The 19,998-nt window shown below is 42.8% G+C and overlaps 3 protein-coding genes and 1 pseudogene across 3 annotated transcripts; 2 read left to right on the top strand and 2 right to left on the bottom strand.

Moving 5' to 3' along the window:
- Positions 1-879: 879 nt before the first annotated feature.
- Positions 880-7,873, bottom strand: LOC129591678 (RNA helicase aquarius-like). Its single transcript, XM_055487423.1, is given in 21 exon segments — positions 880-1,403; positions 1,461-1,577; positions 1,717-1,891; positions 1,968-2,224; positions 2,288-2,459; positions 2,597-2,856; positions 2,937-3,284; positions 3,402-3,828; positions 3,888-4,031; positions 4,234-4,535; positions 4,631-4,731; positions 4,795-4,965; positions 5,057-5,235; positions 5,333-5,474; positions 5,555-5,790; positions 5,848-6,250; positions 6,402-6,590; positions 6,593-6,647; positions 6,804-6,959; positions 7,149-7,308; positions 7,432-7,873. Coding segments are annotated over 21 exon segments (4,392 nt in total). The 5' UTR covers positions 7,611-7,873; the 3' UTR covers positions 880-1,184.
- Positions 7,874-8,100: 227 nt separating this feature from the next.
- LOC129591679 (pre-mRNA-processing factor 6-like) lies at positions 8,101-12,166 on the top strand. Its single transcript, XM_055487424.1, has 5 exons — positions 8,101-8,818; positions 9,157-9,411; positions 9,651-10,691; positions 10,847-11,192; positions 11,332-12,166. The coding sequence occupies exons 1-5, from the start codon at positions 8,243-8,245 to the stop codon at positions 11,934-11,936; spliced, it is 2,823 nt and encodes a 940-aa protein (XP_055343399.1). The 5' UTR covers positions 8,101-8,242; the 3' UTR covers positions 11,937-12,166.
- A 934-nt stretch (positions 12,167-13,100) lies between these two features.
- LOC129591691 (uncharacterized) lies at positions 13,101-16,562 on the top strand (annotated as a pseudogene).
- Positions 16,563-16,801: 239 nt separating this feature from the next.
- LOC129591683 (uncharacterized) lies at positions 16,802-19,369 on the bottom strand. Its single transcript, XM_055487429.1, has 4 exons — positions 18,890-19,369; positions 18,347-18,832; positions 18,120-18,210; positions 16,802-18,021 (listed from the first exon to the last, which is right to left on the bottom strand). The coding sequence occupies exons 1-4, from the start codon at positions 19,202-19,204 to the stop codon at positions 17,651-17,653; spliced, it is 1,263 nt and encodes a 420-aa protein (XP_055343404.1). The 5' UTR covers positions 19,205-19,369; the 3' UTR covers positions 16,802-17,650.
- Between the last annotated feature and the right edge of the window lie 629 nt (positions 19,370-19,998).

The following is a 19,998-nucleotide window of genomic DNA, read 5'->3' as shown; positions in this document are numbered from 1 at the left end:
TCTGTGACGTATGCGCGGGGATGAAGGTTCCACATGCAATACACAGGCGGCGCGACGGACGCCCTTGAATGCTAGTGTTGGGTTTGTGAATCGATACCAGACAGACGGCAGAGTGTAGACTTCGCGGTAGTCTACTACAGATCAGACAGCTCGGCGTACAACCGCATGAACAGGCGCTCATGTCAGGTATTATAACGTAGTACTGCAATTAAAACGCGAGACAAGGAAATACGAACGTTTGTGTTGTATTGACCATCAGCCGTCTACTGACAAAGCTCACCTACAGTATGTAATAAGGCTGAAATACAATGCTAATCCAATGTATTACAAGCGCCGCAACGCAGACTGTGCCGACTCCGGTTGTCGCTATTGTATTAATTTTTTGTTAATAAGTGAATACTATAATTATATACAATTAATAATAATATAAATATCTATTTAATTTTCTATAAATTTGCTGTGATATCAATGAACCATGGTACTCTGGAGTGAGTTTTTTTTTATAATACGGTTATGTCAGGCATCGCTCATCAGTCATCACTCATCAGTACATCGCAAATTTTAGATACGAATCATACGATACACCAGAACTATAGGTACTTATAATCCTACATGAAAAACATGATGGTGGTATTCATGAAAAACATGCCTTTGTGGCTTTGTTTGTGCCTTTGTGGTAAAACAGTTGACTACGGCGTCTATACTTATTTGCTAAATTTGCTGTCATTATAATAGTTACGGAATTTTTAAAAGACTACTTTATCCAAATTAAATGTGATATCTGGGGACTGGGATAGTGTGCACTTATGCTGCTTCAGCCTGTTTGTACAATACATATTGTACAGTAATACTTATGTTATACCATGATGCGCATTGAACTCGGCAAAGAAAAACTTTAAGTACTGCAAAAACAAACAAATGCTAACAACTGCACCCATTCGGCGCGCGGCTTCCTCAGTCCGTTAACGATAGCTTATCTGCCAGACGATAAACCGAAAATCCATTGATCAACCGCCATACAGATATTTGCATAAATTTTGCATATCGTCTGCCAATCAAATTATCTCATGCCATAATAAATGCTAACAAACAGGGTACAGGGTAAAAACGGAATCTAAAACAAGCAGTAACAATCAACGCTCCAGACAAACGGCGACTGCGACGTTCCCACCCAAAGACAGACATTAGTCATCCTTGTCGCCGTCGTCTTCCTCCTCAACCGTCACACCTTTGTCGCCACGGATCGGGAAGAAAGGCATGTCTTCCACAGGGAGGAAGTTGATTTTGGTCGGACCGGCTTTGACGGCAGTTTCTTCCGCCGGCTGTTGTGGCTCCTCTGTGGTGGGCGCCGTCTCCTCTTCCGGTTCGGAATCGCTACTGTCGGCCTGCGCAGCCATCTGTGCCTACGAAAAGCGATTATGAATTTCTAAAACAAACTCAACAACACATCGATATCTCACTTCGTAAACTGGTCGCAACGATTGCACCTTTTCCGCGTATAAATCATACACAAATTTCAGCATTTCCGGCATGGTTTTGATAATTACGGCCGGACTATCGGTTGGATCAGCCAGCATCTGCAAACAAGAAATAAGAATCCTAAAGTTTAAAACATACCACCCATTAATAAAAATGAACTGCTGCACATGGATGAAATTCGTTGGTTCCTTGAACAAAGAACATTCCTAATCAAAAGAATAAAATTTGCTGACGAACCTTTCTTTCCACTGGAAAGCGTTCAGTAGGGAACAGATGCAATTGTGACGGTCGTTCCATAAGTACAGCCATTGCTGGACTCAGCTCAAAACAGTTTCGGAACAGCGGAATCCGGGCAAAAACATACAACCCCAATCGAGCACGGGATAGCGCGACAACAACACGTCGTACATCCCTGCAATGGATAGCAGCTATTTAAAACAACAAACGCTCACATTTCAGACAATGAATACATCTTTGCTTCCACATACCTCAGATAACCGACTGTCTTTGTGCGTACCAGGGACAGGAGGACATAATCATTCTGTTGACCTTGATACTTATCAACTGTAGCGATTTTATGTGGCCAGCCCACCAATGGATTAGTACCGCATCGTTTTTCAATTACATCCCGGATAAGATGTTTCTGTCCGTTGTAAGCCGCCAGAATTGTTATTGAGGACGCAGGATATCCCAAGAGGCGCATGTACATAAAAGTGGCCACGACGTATTCCGCTTCTGCCAGATTCTACAAGAAATTGTATGAGATGCCAATTCCATTCATTTATCCACCAACGATTCGTTCGCATACCTGTATGAAATGGGCGCTTGGTTCGGATTCTCCCACACCATTGTAATCTTCCACATTGATCAGCTGGTAATCAAACGCGAAGCCGGTATTAGCGGTGAGAAAAGCCGGCATTCGCAATGTGTGCGGAAGGTTTCCGAGGCGCTTATACCGCCAGCTGAACAGGCGACATAAACTATAAAAAACCAAAAAGAACTTACTGTATTACAATTTTGTAAAACAATGAAGTGCCCACGAATAAGAAGCACACGATACTTTCAAAAGAATTTACTGAGATATAACAATAGTCAATAGCAAAAGCAGTAGCGATACCTTGGTCTCATACGGCCTTGCGCATCCAGATCTACCGTAGGAACGCCAAGGCGTACGAATCGGGTGAACAGTGACTGTTCCATGTTGCAGAATTTCTCAAACACCTTATTCTGCACAATGGGTGGTAGCTGATTGTGATCCCCGATCATAATCCATCTTTTCAACCGGTTATATCCATGTTCTGGCTTTTGCAGCAGTAGTGGAATAAAGGTCTCCACTTCCAAGATTTGTGCAGCTTCTTCCATAAGAATGTTGTCATACTGAAAGAAGGAATGTTTACCAATGAATTGGTTTTGCCACATGTCAAGGCTGCAAAAATCTGAACAAACGATGCCTTTACTTTAAATCCGAGATCCACCAGTTCCTGTCGCTTCATCCCAGCATGTGTACAAGTCATGGCAATGATCTTGGCCTCTTTGGTCAGCAGATACCGAGTCCGATCCAATCCACTGCGAAGCAGTTCAAACGGCCGAAATTCTTCCAGCTGAGTAAAGATATTCTCAACGTAACGGAAACACACTTCAGCCGTTTCCATGTCATCGTCAAACGTGTCATTTTTGAATAAAGGCTGCGGAGCATCGCCGAAGAAATTCGAAAACGGAAACGAATCCGACACCACGGACATGGCGGATGCTTCGCTTCCGGCGCTTTTGATTTTATTTTTATAGATCTGCCATCTGGGAAGCACCTGAACAACAAAATAAAAACCATAGAAAATAAAGCAATAGTACTACCAAACAAAACCTTAGCGAACAGAAAAAGACATAAATAAAATTATGCAGCCTTTTTTAAAACAGTACTGTACCTGGTATAAATAAAAATGTCCTGCTGTTTCACAGGTATACGCAACATCCCCGGGGACTCCTAAACTTGTTTGCAGCCGACCGACTTCACTGAGCAACTCTAGTCGCTTCGCAAGGACATAGTTCACTCGTCCATACCGACTGAAGTCTTTCTTGGTCTCCAGGGCTTCCTCACCGTGACCCAGACGTAACAGATGGCGCTCATCAATATCCAAATCCATAATTTTCTCAAAGAGCTGATTCAGTGCTTGGTTGGAATGCGTCACAATCAGCGTTCGCTGCTCCGGAAAATTGTGATAAATATTGGAAATTATCTGCACAGCCACGTCGGTTTTACCGGTTCCGGGTGGACCGACAATCAATGTCAGACCGTGCTGCATGCCGGAAATGATGGCTTGGGTCTGAGCCGGGGTGAAAGGTATGGCATTCCTATAAATTTCTTCTGTTACTCTATTCCACAATTGGGTTAACAGTGAGATGATCTGTACCTTTTCGGTTCAATTCGAGGATATGGAGAAGTGGATTTCTTCACGTAGGGTTCCACGGTCAATCGTTTCGGCAAAGTAATAATTTCCCCATCCACATCGCGTTTCGTGCCGTTCTCAGAGGTTTCCGGCATAGCAAATGTTATCCTGAAGATAATACATACGCATACTGTTAACAGTTATTCACATCAAGCAAATGAGAAACTGACGTGCACTTCCATATTTTAAACCATTAAAGTCATGAAGCAATAGTTACTCTTGAGGCAGCACGATAACATGACTTTGTTTCATGAATTGTTTGAATACAAAATACATAGACAAGCTTCCAAGTAAACATATTATGCCGCACCTAAACGGTGGTTGCATTGGCAAGCCTCTGGGATCACTAAATTCCACGACTTCATCCAGAAAACATGCCTTCACATGTTCCAAGCTAAGGAAGGTATCGTTGAAATCCAGCGTCACGTCTTTGTTGGATAGTTTAGTCCAATGGGCTGATGCGGGATCCCCATAACCAAGCAGGATGTCGTGCAGCCAATCGGGCACCACCCATTCGGAATTAATCAACGTTCGAATCGTTTCCAGTACCGCTTTGAAATTGTTCTCTTCCGGTTTGCGCCGCATAATAATATTAAAACCGCGATATATATCCTGCAATACAGATACATCAGTACAGCAATTGGCATTTGCATGGAAACAACAACACAATGAACTGCTGTGCAGCCAAGAAATATTAAAGTACGAACCGTGCCAGAAGCACTCTGGGAATCCAAATAATACTGGTTAGCATCCAGCCATACGCGGAACTGTCTGGTTTCTCCATGAAAGACAGGTTTATGTTCGGACACTGAAAAGCGAAACCAATACTAACAACACATACACGACAATACAAACGTTAATCCAGCCGTACTTTCATCAATCAGGTTTCCTTTATCATCGAGCATCCCCTCGATTTCACATCCTCTCACGTACATTAAGCCGCTGTAGTCCAAAAAGGAAGCCGTTCCATCGGCAGGAGATCCAACATTTTTGTTAGGTGGTTTGACAGTCAAAAGGAAGCAAATGTCATGCTTTCTCAAGCCTAAGAACGATGTTCATCCAGATTTATTGAACTTCGATACTACTTTTTCACTGACTTTCTTCAATAAAAGTTGAAAAACCCCGCCACATACCTTGCCATTCATCTTTGATTGCATGCCGGACATTAAGCGTCACGGTGATCGTGGCCCGAACTCGTGAGGGCTGCTTGCATCCAACATTAGGCTTGCCAACGTCAAAGACCTCAAACCGGTTGATGGGCAGAGCCATGCGCGCCCATCCACCAAAAACGACACCCCCGACTTCATTTGTCCTGCCAGAAAAAAAATTCTGGATTGAGTATCTTCAGTCCTTACTCGTAAATATAGTTTCTTCACAATAATTTCAAAATTCGTAGCGTTACGACTTACCAAGGCTTCATACGCGCTATCGCGTCTTCGATATCTGTGCGTATTTCATAGGCTGACTCCAGACGAAACAGCTGGAAGTTCCGCAGTAAATAATCGTGCAAGGAAAGGAATTGTAAGTGTAGTTTAGGAAGCGGCATCGTGTCTGTAAAACCAAATTACAGCATGGCTAACAAGCCAATTCGATTCTGATGAACGAACAAAACAAAAAATATTACGACATACTTGATGTTAACGTGAATTCATCCGGGACGAGCGCTTCATCCCAGATAATATCTTCTGTAGGATAAATCGGCATTGCATTAACCCGCTGCAGTTGTGAAACGCGACGCTCATGGTATGCGATAAGGACTTCCGTCAGAATGTGCTTCCTCAAGGCGTCTGTGTTCTTGTCAGACGGATCCAGTGAATCCGTACCCAAAACCCCAACGTAATCACCCAGTCGTTTAAGATCCTCGAAGCTGGCAAAGACAAAGGATTTTAAAAACTGAGTCAATGGTTCTCATCTAAGCCCATACCCAAGGGGATCCAGAAATGCCTTTAGCGCTTCCCGCGTATCGACTTTATAGATAGGAGCCGTCGCAAACTTGCGACCACCGTCGTTATCGGTGAACAATTTGAACACTGTCCGCTGTAAGGCGGAGACACGGTTGTAGTGTTCGGTATTACGTTCTTGCTCCGACACATCATTTCCGCTGAGAGTGATTTCATAGCTTGAATAAAATTCCAGAGCATCAATTAGCTGCGAAAACACCCTTCCTTCGGATCGACGATACAAACCGGACAGTTTGCATTTAACGAGAATATGAGCATCATCCATTAGAGCGTGAAAAAATCGCCGGGTATTCAGCGATGACTGACAATCGATCATCAAGTTCAAGAAGTGCTCGCAATAACCCAGGCATCCCGGCTCCAAATCCCCTAAAACAACGTAGTGTAAAATTAGCTTCCAACACAGCCGTGTTCCAAAAAAAAATTTTCAAAAAGTTGTACAAAATTTTCACAAGCAAAATCTACTGCAAAATACCACATAAACGTGTGTTAGGCACTGTGGTCTGCAAAATGCAAATACCTTCGGGTTGTATTGCGTTTAAAATCGTCAAAAACTGCTGCATAAGATTCCGCATGAAATTCCTGTACAAATCATCCAGAGATTTGGCGGCATCGTCTTTAATAAGATCCTTCTTTACTAGGCGATCCCAAGCCTTTTTCAGATTAGGAGCTTTTTTCAATTCGATTTCCAGACGTTTGGCAGAAAGGAAAACCAAATCGGTAAGCCGAAGATTTTTTGAACTTGTTCTCGCACGATGTCCTCTTCCTGTGCACACAACGTACTGTTCAATATACCAACGAAACAATCTAAAATACTGTTGTCTGCATTCCACTAACTTTACATTTTAGTAACTAAGTGAGTTTAACGCATTTTCAAAGGCAAAATTCACGATACAACTTTTACTGCTTTACATATTCTTACCAAACTGTTAACACAATGTGACAGGAAAATCAACAGTTGGCACTTTTCAGTCAGGGATAACGCCGGCTTCTGCTGATCTTCTTGGTTGCTTTCGGAGGTAAGGACCAGAACTTGTTTAAAAAATTCCGGAAAATGCGCTGGATATGCCGTGAACGCCTAAAATACCAGAAAAGTTATCGAAACAACAGAAAACTCTTGGACATACTGAGATGATTAAAATAATGAAAACAAACAAAAAACCATTAAAATTTCCGCTGCAAACGGTGTCACAAGTGACAAGTGACATTCTGGAAAATACTATGATGCAAAGTAAAACGTGTAGCCACTGTAGCGAGTAACACTTACATGCCATACAGGTGCTCGCTCGCGCTTTTTTTCGTTAATGAGTGCAACAATACTCATGACAAGTTGCCAGCATCTTGATGTCCGTGGAGAAAAATTTGGCCACAAAAATCTCTCCAAATATTGACTGAAGTCTAAGAGCATCAGGCGCCGACTGGAAAACCTACAACCAAAAAATAAGAATGTGCTCGCCTGTAAAACACCCATTCTCCGATAAAAGACCAAAATCGTGGTAGCGTGAATTATACGAAAAACCAAAACCTGCAGAATGCATTTTGTAGCACACCTAACGGCGTCCAGCTCTCGATAGATGCCAACTACCACATCAAGATCGAAGGGTTTGTGGGTAACGGATTCATCGCCCGGTGCCCAATAATCCACCGCCAGCTTTGTAATAACATCAGAATTTATCTGGTCAACAGTGGGATAAGCCGAACGAAATCGGCGCATTCTGCGTGCTGCCATCGTTACGATTTTGACAAATCGGCGCTGCTATGCCGCGAGTCTGCGCGTTGGTCGTATTCCTACGGCTGTCTTCCAAGCAAACGGCGAGAAAAGAGGTGTTTGTCAGCAGCAAGATGAATCCGTTGCAGTTACAAACACCTTGCCGATCCTTCTCCACACGTGAAACACAAGGAAACTAGAGATACCATCAAAAGCATGAATCAGAATGGAATCGAAAGAACTTGCATCTTGCTGGGAAGCTTCAGAATGTTTAGGTTTTTTAAATTTTATTGCAGGCCAAAAATATTCTCACAAGCCACAAAAGTAAAGCACGTGAACGTCTCTGTAGTTTTTAACGCTAAATGATTCACGTGGTATTCTCATGTAGGGCCACCACCACAGAGTCTGGCAGTTTGGTGCTCTTCGCCACTGCGATAAGGAAACGCAGCCGATCATAACTGCTTGTTCTGTTTCTGGTTATAAATTTTCAAACAAAATTAATTTTGAAATATTAAATAATCGAATTTTGGAAATGGAAACAGTTTTTATTTCGTTTCCACTCCTGTAAAATTAGATAAGCTATTTTAATACTTGCTTCACATTTACATTCATATAGTTTAAAAATACAATAGAGACGAATTTCACGCTTAACAATGACTACAGTACCAAGCGCACAGTTCTTGGCCAACAAGAAGAAAAAACAGTTTCTGGATCTGCCTGCTCCACCTGGATATGTCGCTGGTGTGGGTCGTGGTGCCACGGGCTTCACCACGCGTTCTGATATCGGTCCGGCTCGCGATGATACCGATATTACGGACGATCGTCATGCGCACCCTATGAAAAAGAAGAACAAAGATGACGACGCCGATGAGGAAGATGAGGATTTGAACGAGGCTAACTATGATGAATTCAGCGGGTACGGTGGCAGTTTGTTCTCCAAAGATCCATACGATAAGGATGATGCTGAAGCCGATGCGATTTATGCGGCTGTCGATAATCGTTTAGATGAGAAACGGAAAGATTATCGAGAGAATCGTCTGCGAAAGGAATTGGAGAAGTTTCGTCAAGAGCGACCTAAGATTCAGCAGCAGTTTTCTGACTTGAAACGAAAGTTAGATGTCGTCTCAGACATTGAGTGGAAAGCCATTCCCGATGTCGGCGACGCCAGAAATCGCAAGCAGCGCTTGGCGAAACAGGACCAGTACACTCCTGTTCCGGATAAAGTTCTTGTAAGTATCTGTTCGTAAGCAAACTTTCGAGCCCTTGATAGTTGAGGTGAAAGAATGGTTTTAGTACTCGGTAGTGTTTTTCAGTTTTTGCTACAGCAATAAGATTATGCTGTTAGCTAGTTAGCAGAGTGTTTGCTCGAATTTTTGAAGTTACAAAAATTGTTGCACTTGAATGTTTAAAATTTTTTTTCGGGCCACACAAGTTGAACGGATGTTTTATTGCGTTATTGATAATTATTTCTAAGCGGTTATCAACTAGAGTAGGTAAGTTAAACGAGAAATAAACTGCGTTATTGATGGAACGCTGTGAAAAACAGAGGAATAGCGTAATTTTTTAGGCGAGGGCCGCGGAACAATCTGGAATGGCCGCTGCTGTGGATGCTCGTGAACAGAAATTCGGTGGCTTGGAAACACCTCTAGGTCTAGCTACTCCGGACCTTGATTTGCGGAAAGTTGGTGAAGCCCGAAACACTCTCATGGGAATGCGTCTGAGCCAAGTTTCCGACAGCGTTTCCGGACAGACCGTTATTGATCCTAAAGGCTATTTGACTGATCTTCAGTCGATGATTCCAACATTTGGTGCTGATATTCAGGTAATTTTGTGAAGTAAAATAAAGACTGTTATTTATTACTCGAAAATTGTAATGCTGACTATTGTGTATATCTGTCGTTTCCTGACGAGTGAGCGTAAGACAAATTCTGTAATTATATTATTATGGCGTTGTATTTCTCTCGAAATTAACTAATTCGACTACTACTTTCGAAATTAAGATAAACAATTCTCTGTTGCAAATAGTTTAGCGCCCTCACTTAACTGGGTATTCATTTGCAGGACATAAAGAAGGCCCGATTGCTGCTAAAATCAGTACGAGAAACCAACCCGAATCACCCGCCGGCATGGATCGCGTCAGCACGATTGGAAGAGGTTACCGGAAAAGTCCAAGCTGCACGCAACATCATACAGAATGGTTGCGAAGTCTGCCCTAAAAGCGAAGATCTGTGGTTAGAAGCCTCTCGTCTACAGCCTCCTGAATTGGCAAAAAGTGTGATTGCACAAGCTGTTCAGAACATCCCGAATTCCGTAAGGATATGGGTGAAAGCTGCCGATCTGGAAACTGAGCCCAAAGCTAAGAAACGAGTGTACCGGAAAGCTTTGGAGCAGATTCCAAATTCCGTGCGCTTATGGAAAGAAGCGGTAGAGCTGGAAGATCCAGATGATGCACGGATTCTGCTGGCACGGGCTGTTGAATGTTGTCCGTCCAGTACAGAGCTTTGGTTAGCACTTGCCCGGTTGGAGACGTACGAGAATGCTAAGAAAGTTGTTAATAAAGCGCGTGAGAATATCCCTACTGATCGCCAGATTTGGATTGCTGCTGCTAAGTTGGAAGAGAGCCAAGGAAACGTGCACATGGTGGATAAAATTATTGATCGCTCCCTGCGATCGCTGCAGGCCAACATGGTAGAAATTAACAGGGAGCTGTGGCTGAAAGAGGCGGTGGAAGCCGAAAATTCCGGTTCTATTTTGACGGCTCAAGCCATTGTGCGAGCTGTCATTGGACATGGTGTCGAGGAGGAAGATCAGAAACACACGTGGAAAGCCGATGCCGAGTCGTTCACCGCTCAAGGGGCGTATGAATGTGCGAGAGCTGTATATGCTCATGCATTGTCCGTTATGCCTAATAAAAAATCTTTGTGGGAAGCGGCTGCGGATTTGGAGAGGAATCACGGTACCAGGGAAGCAGTGGAGACCATTCTCGAAAAGGCTGTTGCACACTGTCCAAGAGTGGAAAGGTTATGGCTTATGTTAGCTAAATCCAAGTGGCTAGCAGGAGATGTTTCCGCCTCGCGTTTAACCCTGTCCAGAGCTTTCCAGGTCGGTTGTTTTATCATATGCTGCAAGTTTTTACAGTTTATGTCAAAGAAAGTTACCTAGTTTGTGCTTATCCTACAGCATTTTTGGAATTACCGATAATTTTATTGACCTTGCCCGAAATATATTTGAAAAATCTGATTGAGGTTGGTTTATAGGCTAATCCGAACAGTGAAGAAATTTGGCTAGCCGCCGTGAAGCTGGAAAGCGAGAACAATGAAGATCAGCGAGCGAGAGTGCTACTACAAAAAGCACGCACCAGTGCTCCAACTCCACGGGTGGTAATGAAATCCGCTAAGTTGGAATGGGCATTAGGTGACTACAACCGCGCTTTGGAAATTATCGCTGAAGGTCTGAAGGCGTACGCCGATCTGACGAATGCCGACAGCACGGATCTTAAATCGCGCGCGAAGTTATGGATGATGAAAGGTCAGCTAATGGAGAGTTTAAAGAAAATACCGGAAGCTAGAGAGGCGTACTCTGAAGGAACAAAGAAATGCCCAAGTAAGATTCGTTTTTCATGTTCGTTTTTTGTTAAAACTGAAGTACAGATTAGTAGTAGAAGTTTTCTTTCAATTGTTGATTTTACTTTAAAATGTGCTTTGGAAGGTACTGAACAACTTTAAATATAACATTTTTTCAGCTTCTTTGGTGTTGTGGATGCTGTCCGCGCGACTCGAAGAAAAGCAAGGAAATCCAACGCGAGCCCGAGCCATTTTGGAAACTGCACGTTTACGCAATCCGAAGAAAGCCGAACTGTGGCTGGAAGCTATCCGAGCGGAATTACGGGCCGGTAACCGAGACATCGCTATGGTGCAGATGTCGAAAGCCCTGCAAGAGATCCCTGATTCTGGTATTTTATGGGCGGACGCTATTTTCATGGAAAACAGACCGCAGAGAAAAACCAAGAGCGTGGATGCCCTCAAACGATGCGAGCATGATCCGCATGTTTTGTTAGCGGTTTCTAAGTTGTTCTGGGCGGAACGACGCGTGGCAAAAGCCAGGGAGTGGTTCTCACGGACTGTCCGCTTGGATCCGGATCTCGGTGATGCATGGGCATATTTTTATAAATTTGAAGAACAATATGGCACCGAGGAAGAAAAAGCGCAGGTGATGCGGAAATGCGTGGAAACTGAACCTCGACATGGCGAGAAGTGGTGTGCCATCGCTAAAGATATGAAAAACTTTCGAAGAAAAACTAAAACGATTCTGGAAATGGTTGCGGATAGTTTAGAGACTCCTTCTTAGCGCTTGATACGAGTCCATGTATTTATTGTAAAAATTTCTTGATAGACCCTTTCATATGTAGCTGCATTCTTTTAGGCGTGGAAATGATTTCATTTTCTTCTTATTTTGTTTTGTTACTAGTAATCAAGTAAAATTGATTTTGACAACTGGTTTGGTGTGCCTGATGGGCGAAAGTGTGAACTGTGTTGATGCTTCGCTTTGGTTTCGTTTTCGACCAAAAAAATTTTTATGGATTGCCCGCTGCTCGGATCATGAGAGTATGTATACAGTATACTTCTACAGATAAGATAAAACGGATTCACATAAACTACCCAGTTCTCTCTGAAATATATGATATATGTATAAAAATCGCGAAAGCATTTGCAACCAAGATAAATTCACGAATTTATTTCTATTACCGATATTACAAAGATATCAGTAATGCAAGTACAGTACTTAAATAATCAGCTCACAACTCAGAAGCAAAGAAAAACAGCAAACAATGACCATTATCGTATCACATTGTCAAATCTGAAGAGGGGATCCAAATCTAAATCATCTTGAATGCAGCTTAACATTAGTCTCCAAGACATGATTAAAGAGCTGTTTCTTCGTATCCGCTAAGGAAACGGGATCACGTTTTGTCGTCGCTTCGTCCAGGAATCGTTCTTGGCGTTCCTCTCCAATAGACTGCCGGGCTGTGATATTCCTTCCTTTGAACCATCGATGCTCTACATTCCATCCAATTGCGCCAACAACAAGGGCAATCGGGAACACCGCATACGGAATATACTGACGAGCAGCAACACCCAGGATCTGAATCATGACGGCAATTGGCAACCGATATGATTGTGATTTTGTGAAACGAGTAGTCGTAATAATGGACTGGAGTCCCGTGATTTTCACACAAATCGACGGAACCCAAAACAACGGGCACAAATCAACACAATTTCTAAAAGTCAGAAAAGTTCACTAATCACAATTCAACAGGACAATAAAGGATAAAATCCCAAAAACTGAAAACAATGCGAAGAAAACGAAAAATCACGAAATTCCAAAGATGCTGATGAAACCGGAAAACGACAAACCAAAACTCGTCTGATATGTTCACCGCCCAGTGGTGGCGGCGCTGGTTCCAGAAAAGTGTATTCGCCGCTTGCAATTCCCATCTCCCGTTTCTTGATGACAGAAATTCTCCAGAATTTTCAGAATTTGTTGTTAGATCCCGCCAGTAGTCGCATCCGGATTTTACGTGGATGTTAAAAAATTGTTACTTTTGTTCCCGTGTAGTTTAGTTTCATTTTAGAGTAAAATGCATGGTCACTGCATCATTGATCACTGCGAAGTGCATACTTCATAGTTAGTAACTCTGTAACTGTATCATTATTTTTATGATTTTTATCATTAAATTTTATGGATTGATCCCAGATTCCAAGTTTGTTTGCTCGCCTTCAGGATCTGTGTTTCTGCTTTTGATCGTCATACATTTAAGATTTTGCATTGCAACTTCCTAGCTAATGTTTAGCCATGAATTCTGCCCCACAGGAACTGTATGGTCTCGCTGGCGTCTCGCACTACATGGTAAAGCAATCAAAATTCCCTCTTCTTGTTTTCATGCAGCAGCCCTGGTTAACCGGAAAGTGTTTTAGACGCGCATCGTCCTCCTCTGCAAGCCACAAAATCTGTCTAGCCCACTCTCCTCCGATAAGATCTCCACGCTAGAAAATGGCATTGCACAATTTATTACGGAATTTTCCGCGATTTCGGGTAGTATACGAGAAACTCATAAAACCTATCTGGAAACGGCCATCCGTGGATGCTTTTGGGATGAATTAGTGAGTGGCAATTTGCGTGCAGCGGCCCATGGTGGAAGGGATAGGTTTCGTATCTGAAAACATATGGTGTTCTCCGACAGAATCAGACGCGCAATTTCTTGGACATGGAATGGTTGATGCGCTGTACTGTCGATTTTGTGGATGCGGACATCCTGGATCCAGCGGTTCCCTTCATGCTGTTTCAGGAAGCCTGCGATTGGGGTGATAGCCGGGAGAAGGAACAGATTGCGAATTTATTTGTCGATCTGAAAAATAAATGGCGATCTCCGAAATTCGTCAGCTCATCCTGCAAAAATATGTTACTGCGCTTTGCCGTGGGTAAGCTAAACGTTTAGTTGTTGAGTTAATTAGTGAGGTTTTTTTTCAAATTTTCTTCTCTGCTCTTGAATTTGATCGCACTGTTTTATTAATTTTAGTGACAGCCTTTTTTATCTTGCAATACAAAAAGTTTCCAGGGTTTTGAAAAATTTTTGACATTTTTTAGAAGCTTTTTTCTACGGTTGTACTCAACTGATCAGCGAACTTATAATGATCAAGTTAATTGTAAACCATAAAAGTGGGTATCTAATATCTTTATCATGATTATCGAAGTTTAGTTTACGTGAGCTTCGATTATTTTTATAATTATTATCACCAGCGTAATAGTCATGGTTTCTTCAGAATTGTTGTCTCGCCTTCCCAAAACCACGTCCGGCAAGGCTCGGGGACGTTTACTGTGTTATGTTAGCGCACGGATTCCAATGTCGGATAAAGGAGCTGCTAACATTGCCGGGGAATTCAATACCGGAAAATGCGTAACTACCGAGGGCCTGACAACGGGAACGGCGAATAACCCCCACGCCACTGCGAAATTTGCTCAGCTTTGCAATTTATTGGATTGCCTGAAAAATCCCAACCTGGTCTTAACCGATAAAGGATTCGCTACGTTCAAACAGGATTATAGCGCTCGCTGATTAATAATTATTTTCCGGAATTTTTCGTCAGGGAATGGAAACTGTTCTTGAGATGATGACGCCAACCGATCTTAAAGAAGGAGAACAGGAAGAGGGAGAAGTGGAAGATGGACGCAGTAGAATTTTAACTCGAGCATCGCGGACAAATGCTGCCAGCGGCAGCGTTGAAGTTAACCTGAACAGTATTAGATTCAATCCCGATCCGAATGCCTTGGAAAGCGATATGAAACAGGACCGCGTGAAGCGGAATCTGCTGTCAGTGCTGTGCCGGTTCCTGTTTGTGGCACAGTACATCTGCCTGCCATCAAGACCAAAAGGGTAACAGAATTTTAATTGAGAAATGGGCATTAAAATAAGTGGTGTGCGACAAAAAGTCTGTTTTTAGACCGTTTGAGCCAACGGAAGAACAATTGGTATGGTGCGATAAAAAAGTGCAGACTGCACTTGAAATTTTATCTCGCACAAATCCGGATGGTCCACTCTATGTGCAGAGATTATTGGTAAGCAATGATCACACAGTTTGGCAAATGATGGTTTTTTGGTTTGCTTGGCTATGATAAATCTACTTACAGTGGCCGTTATTTGCATTTGCAGGACCATTTGGACAGCGAAGCGATACTGTCCATCTGGAAGGATAACCAGTGCCCGCCGTTGCAAACTGCACCTAAGGCTGATTTATCCAGCCTCTCACCGTTTCCTCCACGCGACGAACTGCCGTATCCGAAAGTCAGCCGTGTACAGTTTGGAAAAGAGAAACTGGTGAACAGGAAGTCAATACGGGATATGCCTTTGGCCGGTCCGGGTAAAGTGACTGGCAGGTAAGTTTATTTGTACTCACCGTACTATACGCATCTTTTAAAGTTCATTTTCTGAATCTGCTTTATATTATTAGTGTGGAAGTCACGCGATTGTTGAACAAAGGTCCAAATACTACGGAAGAATTCCAGAATTTGGGATATCAGCCGCCAGACTTGAGTTATTTTGCTCCGGTTGTGGAATAGGCGATAACGAAAAGAGACACCAAAGTAAGAAGAACTGCATAAACTGTACTACAAAAGTACTTTTGTGATAGTTTTGCGCGGACAATCAAGTTGAGATACTTACGGATATTGCGATGTCTAGAGTAAACTCTCAACAGTAAAGGTTGAACTTTTCAACAGGATTGTTAATGATGAAAAATTCCAGTGGCGCGCTTTACGAATTTTGGGTAAGCGAACGCACATTCACTTCCTGAATGAAGCGGCCGTGGAGAAAATGCCGACCAAAGATATGGGAACATTCCTGGAGAATTATGTCATGCAGTTAGCCGAGAAGAATCCCGATCTGCAGAGTATAAAGCAGACATGGCAGCCACTGCCACCTCACCCGTTGAATTGTCGCCGAATAATGCTGAGAAAAATGGCAATGTGGACATGGCAACGGATAACCTGGACGATCTAATTAATCCTGATCCCGATGAGGATTTACCGGCGGAGGAAGAACCCGAACCAGCTGGTCATCAGATGATGAATAAAGAAAGTACACTGGGCATAGCGAAATTGATCGTAGCTGACTGGGAGCGAACCGCTGGGATACTGCAGTTTGATTCGGATTCATTCTCCTACTGGAAGTCAACCAGTATATGATCCCGTGCAGCAGGCTGCGCTGATGCTGCAGGAATATGCCATCGTTTTATAGTGACGCTTTTAATAAGTTTTTATGTTCTATGCGTATTATTCTTTTAGAAGTGCTAAATGATTCTAACTTCATACTTGGAGATGCGGCGTAATGCCTAGTTGTCGGTAATTTCTGGTTTGTTTTCGCTTTTCTTCCTTCACTGTTGAATGGCATGTGAGGATAAGATTATGTGAGAAGCGGAATGTTGAGATGTAGGCAAAAAATTACCGGAAGTGCCTAATTTCTTTTATACTTTATTTTTGTGGCATGGTTAAAAACTGTAACTTGCTCGAACGGCAATTTTTCGAATAGATTCACCTTGCAGGCGAAAGTTCTTATAGTTACTTCGTACCTTCTTTACTGAGATGCTTACGATTTTTACTAATTGCGGTACACGCGGATTTCGTTGCAACACTGAAAGATTTATTTCTCACGTTTTTTGCTAGAAGAAACGCGAATACCTGCACATGCAAGTTCCTAAGGAGCTGCACGCACAATCTTGAAGATGTGCAATCGTATCTAAAATGGGCCGAAAGATCAAAACGAGCACGAGATATCTTGTTTTATTGTATTAACACAAACTTCGAGAGCGGCATTTGCAATACAAAGAGGACTAAATAAAAAATCAAAATGCCTTGAATAACCAGCACCAAAGGAAGCCATTAAAGCGCTAGAACATGCCGGAACGTTATGAACAGACGGTTACAGACCAGATCTAATCAACCACGATAACTTGCCCTCATTTCTTTCCGGCATCTGCAAAATGCTGGTCCCATCCGGACTTAACCCAATCGAAAAAATTTTCTATCGCAACCACAAACCGCTTCCTGTTTCCGTCCTTATCCTTGTACTCAAGTGTGACGCTAAACGGTTCCATATATAATTCCTCTCATCCACATGCCGAATTAATACCACCTCTACATCGAATATTCGCTCGATGTCGGCCAACGACATTGTTTTCGCATGGTCATTTGTGTACGGAATGTCATTTATGACGTGGTATTTTATACTTCCTTTCCCATCTGCGATGCCATCTTTGGCCATTCTACAACCAGGATTCCTGTGCGGAGTTTTCGATCGAGGGAATTCTTTACGCTTAAAAGCGTAGAATGTTGCAGAAAAGGGTTTCGGTTTCTTCAGTCCTTCGTAATGTATATCCACAAGAAAGCAATATATGGCGCCTGTTGTTGGTCCTAACCAGTCACAGCCCTCAATAAAGAGTTCAATTAAATCTTCATTACTAAAGGAGGCTTCGACGACAATCACCGGAGGTTTCGGCTTATTTCGATCTTCAAACCGGACCAACTTTAATTCGGCTCTTTTTGTGGTAATATCTACCGCAACCAAAACGATCCACAATTTCCTCCAGTCTTTCGCCCTCTTGTTCAAACACTTCTCCTTGTACATACAATTTCCGCATAAGTTCGCCCAATAATCCGAAAGCTGCTCTTGAATGCGGGGTACTTGTTAATGCAATAGCATATATCCAGTTACAATGCACAAACGTTCGGCAGGGAGGATGATAGTCGAACAGAGCGGAAAAATCGGCATCAGTGTAGGCATCGCACTCTCCAACCGAAAAAGTAACATCGGTGTCGAAAACCTCTGATTCCGTCAATACTATAACTTCGTGTAGCGCTTGTACCAACAGCGAGGACGCTTCTGCAAAACAACAAATCTTTAACTAATGATATTGTGCGACCCAGTATGGTCTCATCCAGTACTGTTAGTCACGGTGTATAAACAAAAGCAATTCTGACCTGTTTTTGCAAAGCTCGCATCCAGCGCAGATAAGAGCATCCGAGCTGAGGTTATCACTTTATCCAGGGCAGTTAGTAAGGCGGCAGCGTCCTAGATAACCGAATTAAGATATACACGTAAGCATGACGTAAGTCACATAACGCAAACGATTGTCATACCACAAACAACTACAATAACACAAAATGTGCTGCGCTAAATCTAACACATAACTCCGTTTCTGTCATACCTTATCGAAAGTAACAGCCAAAAATGCCTGAAATCCAATTTGCGCCCACGGAAGCGTAAGGTGGTGAAAGTCCTTCAAACAAGGCTCTGGCATGCAGTTCTGGAGAATTCGGAGTAAACACTGTCCAATATCCCGCGCCGCCCGTAAATTTTGACTGCGAAAGGCATTTAATTCCTTCCTGGATTTGTCAGACATGTCTCCAGGTGCTGCTAATGTTGAACATACGACTTGAAGACGCGAGCGTTGCTTTTGCAGCCCTTCCAGACAGGCTATCCCGAAGTGCAGCCGCAGTTCCATCGTCAAAGCATCCAACATCTCTTCTAGATGGCTCATTCCGACCCTAATCCCTTCATAATTTCCTTTTTTCAACCCAGTGATGACATTTTCCAGCAGGTCTTTGTCCTTGAAACTCACGGCAGTCGCTTCGTCTCCTCCTGCTTGCAACTGACACAATTCAGCCAGATGGAAGGCGAACTGCTGGACTTCCTGTAAACAATTCGCTGCTAAATACCACAATGTAGCCACAATTACCGGGTACTGTACCTCTGCGAAACCGATAGGAAATTCCGTTGGGAAACTAGCCACGCCACGCGCTGCCACAGATTTACCTTCGATAGTCGGAAATAAGCACCTTTCCAGAATCGGTCGACTCCTAGTTCCAAGCTGGAGCTGGGAAGTAAGTCCCTTCGAAACCAAGGCCAGGTTGTGAAGAGATGTGCTTTTGAAAAGACCACGGGATAGCAGTCTGAACAGATAAGTAGATGAGTGTGGATCACACCGCGAATACGCTGGTAACGCTGATTTGGATGGATACAGCCATGGAAATTGCGGACACAAAAACAGAATGGAGCGATTCATTGGTGATCAATGTGATGTAGAATCTAGAGAGAGAAAAACATTCAAATGCAAATAAATGAATACAATCGAAAAAACAGTTACACTTTCTCCGGTTTACAAATAAAATCAAAACAAGAACGGAGAAACTTTTGAGTGTTTTGACAAAAAACGAAAGCGGGTGATAGGAGAGCAGTCAGAGCACACTACGAGTATTTACACATATGCCCCTTACTATATGCCCCGACAGCTTTTCGGCTGCGGAAAATGTGTGTGCCAAATGTCCTGCGTACTGGGCAACCCCTGCAGGTTCGGTATTTTTTGAAAGCCCTTCAGTTTCATTCAATCTGTTCAACCTATAACTCAAAAAATGCAGAAAAAATTTTCATTATGAAAAATAAAAAGTTTGCAAGTAAAAAGTTTTCGGAGAAACGAGATATCGACGAGTTAAATAAATTTGACTTATCATATAAGTATATGGCAGACTGTGCTAAACGCAAAAAGTGTAAATCGTTGAAATCTCGTTTTTCCGAAAACTTTTTACTTACAAAACTTTTTATTTTCCATAATAAAAGTTTTTTCTGCATTTTTTGAGCTATCCTTTGAACAGATTGTATGTGACTGAAGACTTTTTAGAGGGGCATAACTATTAGCGATATTACAGTAAAGCCAGTGAAGCGAACAGCAAGTTTTTTGAATCTGGCGCAGCACCCGTGGGTGGCATGCGCTAGCGCCAACTTCGGCACGTAACGTTTGCTTGCACCTGCTTCGCACAACGATTTTCAAATGTTAAAAAGCTGTCGGGGCATAGGTAAGGG

The sequence above is a fragment of the Paramacrobiotus metropolitanus genome, unplaced genomic scaffold (assembly GCF_019649055.1).
Source record: "Paramacrobiotus metropolitanus isolate TYO unplaced genomic scaffold, Prichtersi_v1.0 Parri_scaffold0000047, whole genome shotgun sequence".
Taxonomy (NCBI): domain Eukaryota; kingdom Metazoa; phylum Tardigrada; class Eutardigrada; order Parachela; family Macrobiotidae; genus Paramacrobiotus; species Paramacrobiotus metropolitanus.
This window is presented reverse-complemented; position numbering and strand designations above follow the sequence as displayed.

Coding starts and splice junctions, on each gene's coding strand:
- LOC129591683 (XM_055487429.1), bottom strand. CDS start 19,204: ATGAATCGCTCCATTCTGTTTTTGTGTCCGCAATTTCCATGGCTGTAT. Junction 18,833..18,889: donor TTCCTATCGGTTTCGCAGAG/GTACAGTACCCG, acceptor AATTGTTTACAG/GAAGTCCAGCAGTTCGCCTT. Junction 18,211..18,346: donor TGGCTGTTACTTTCGATAAG/GTATGACAGAAA, acceptor TCGGTTATCTAG/GACGCTGCCGCCTTACTAAC.
- LOC129591679 (XM_055487424.1), top strand. CDS start 8,243: ATGACTACAGTACCAAGCGCACAGTTCTTGGCCAACAAGAAGAAAAAA. Junction 10,692..10,846: donor CCCTGTCCAGAGCTTTCCAG/GTCGGTTGTTTT, acceptor GTTGGTTTATAG/GCTAATCCGAACAGTGAAGA. Junction 11,193..11,331: donor AGGAACAAAGAAATGCCCAA/GTAAGATTCGTT, acceptor ACATTTTTTCAG/CTTCTTTGGTGTTGTGGATG.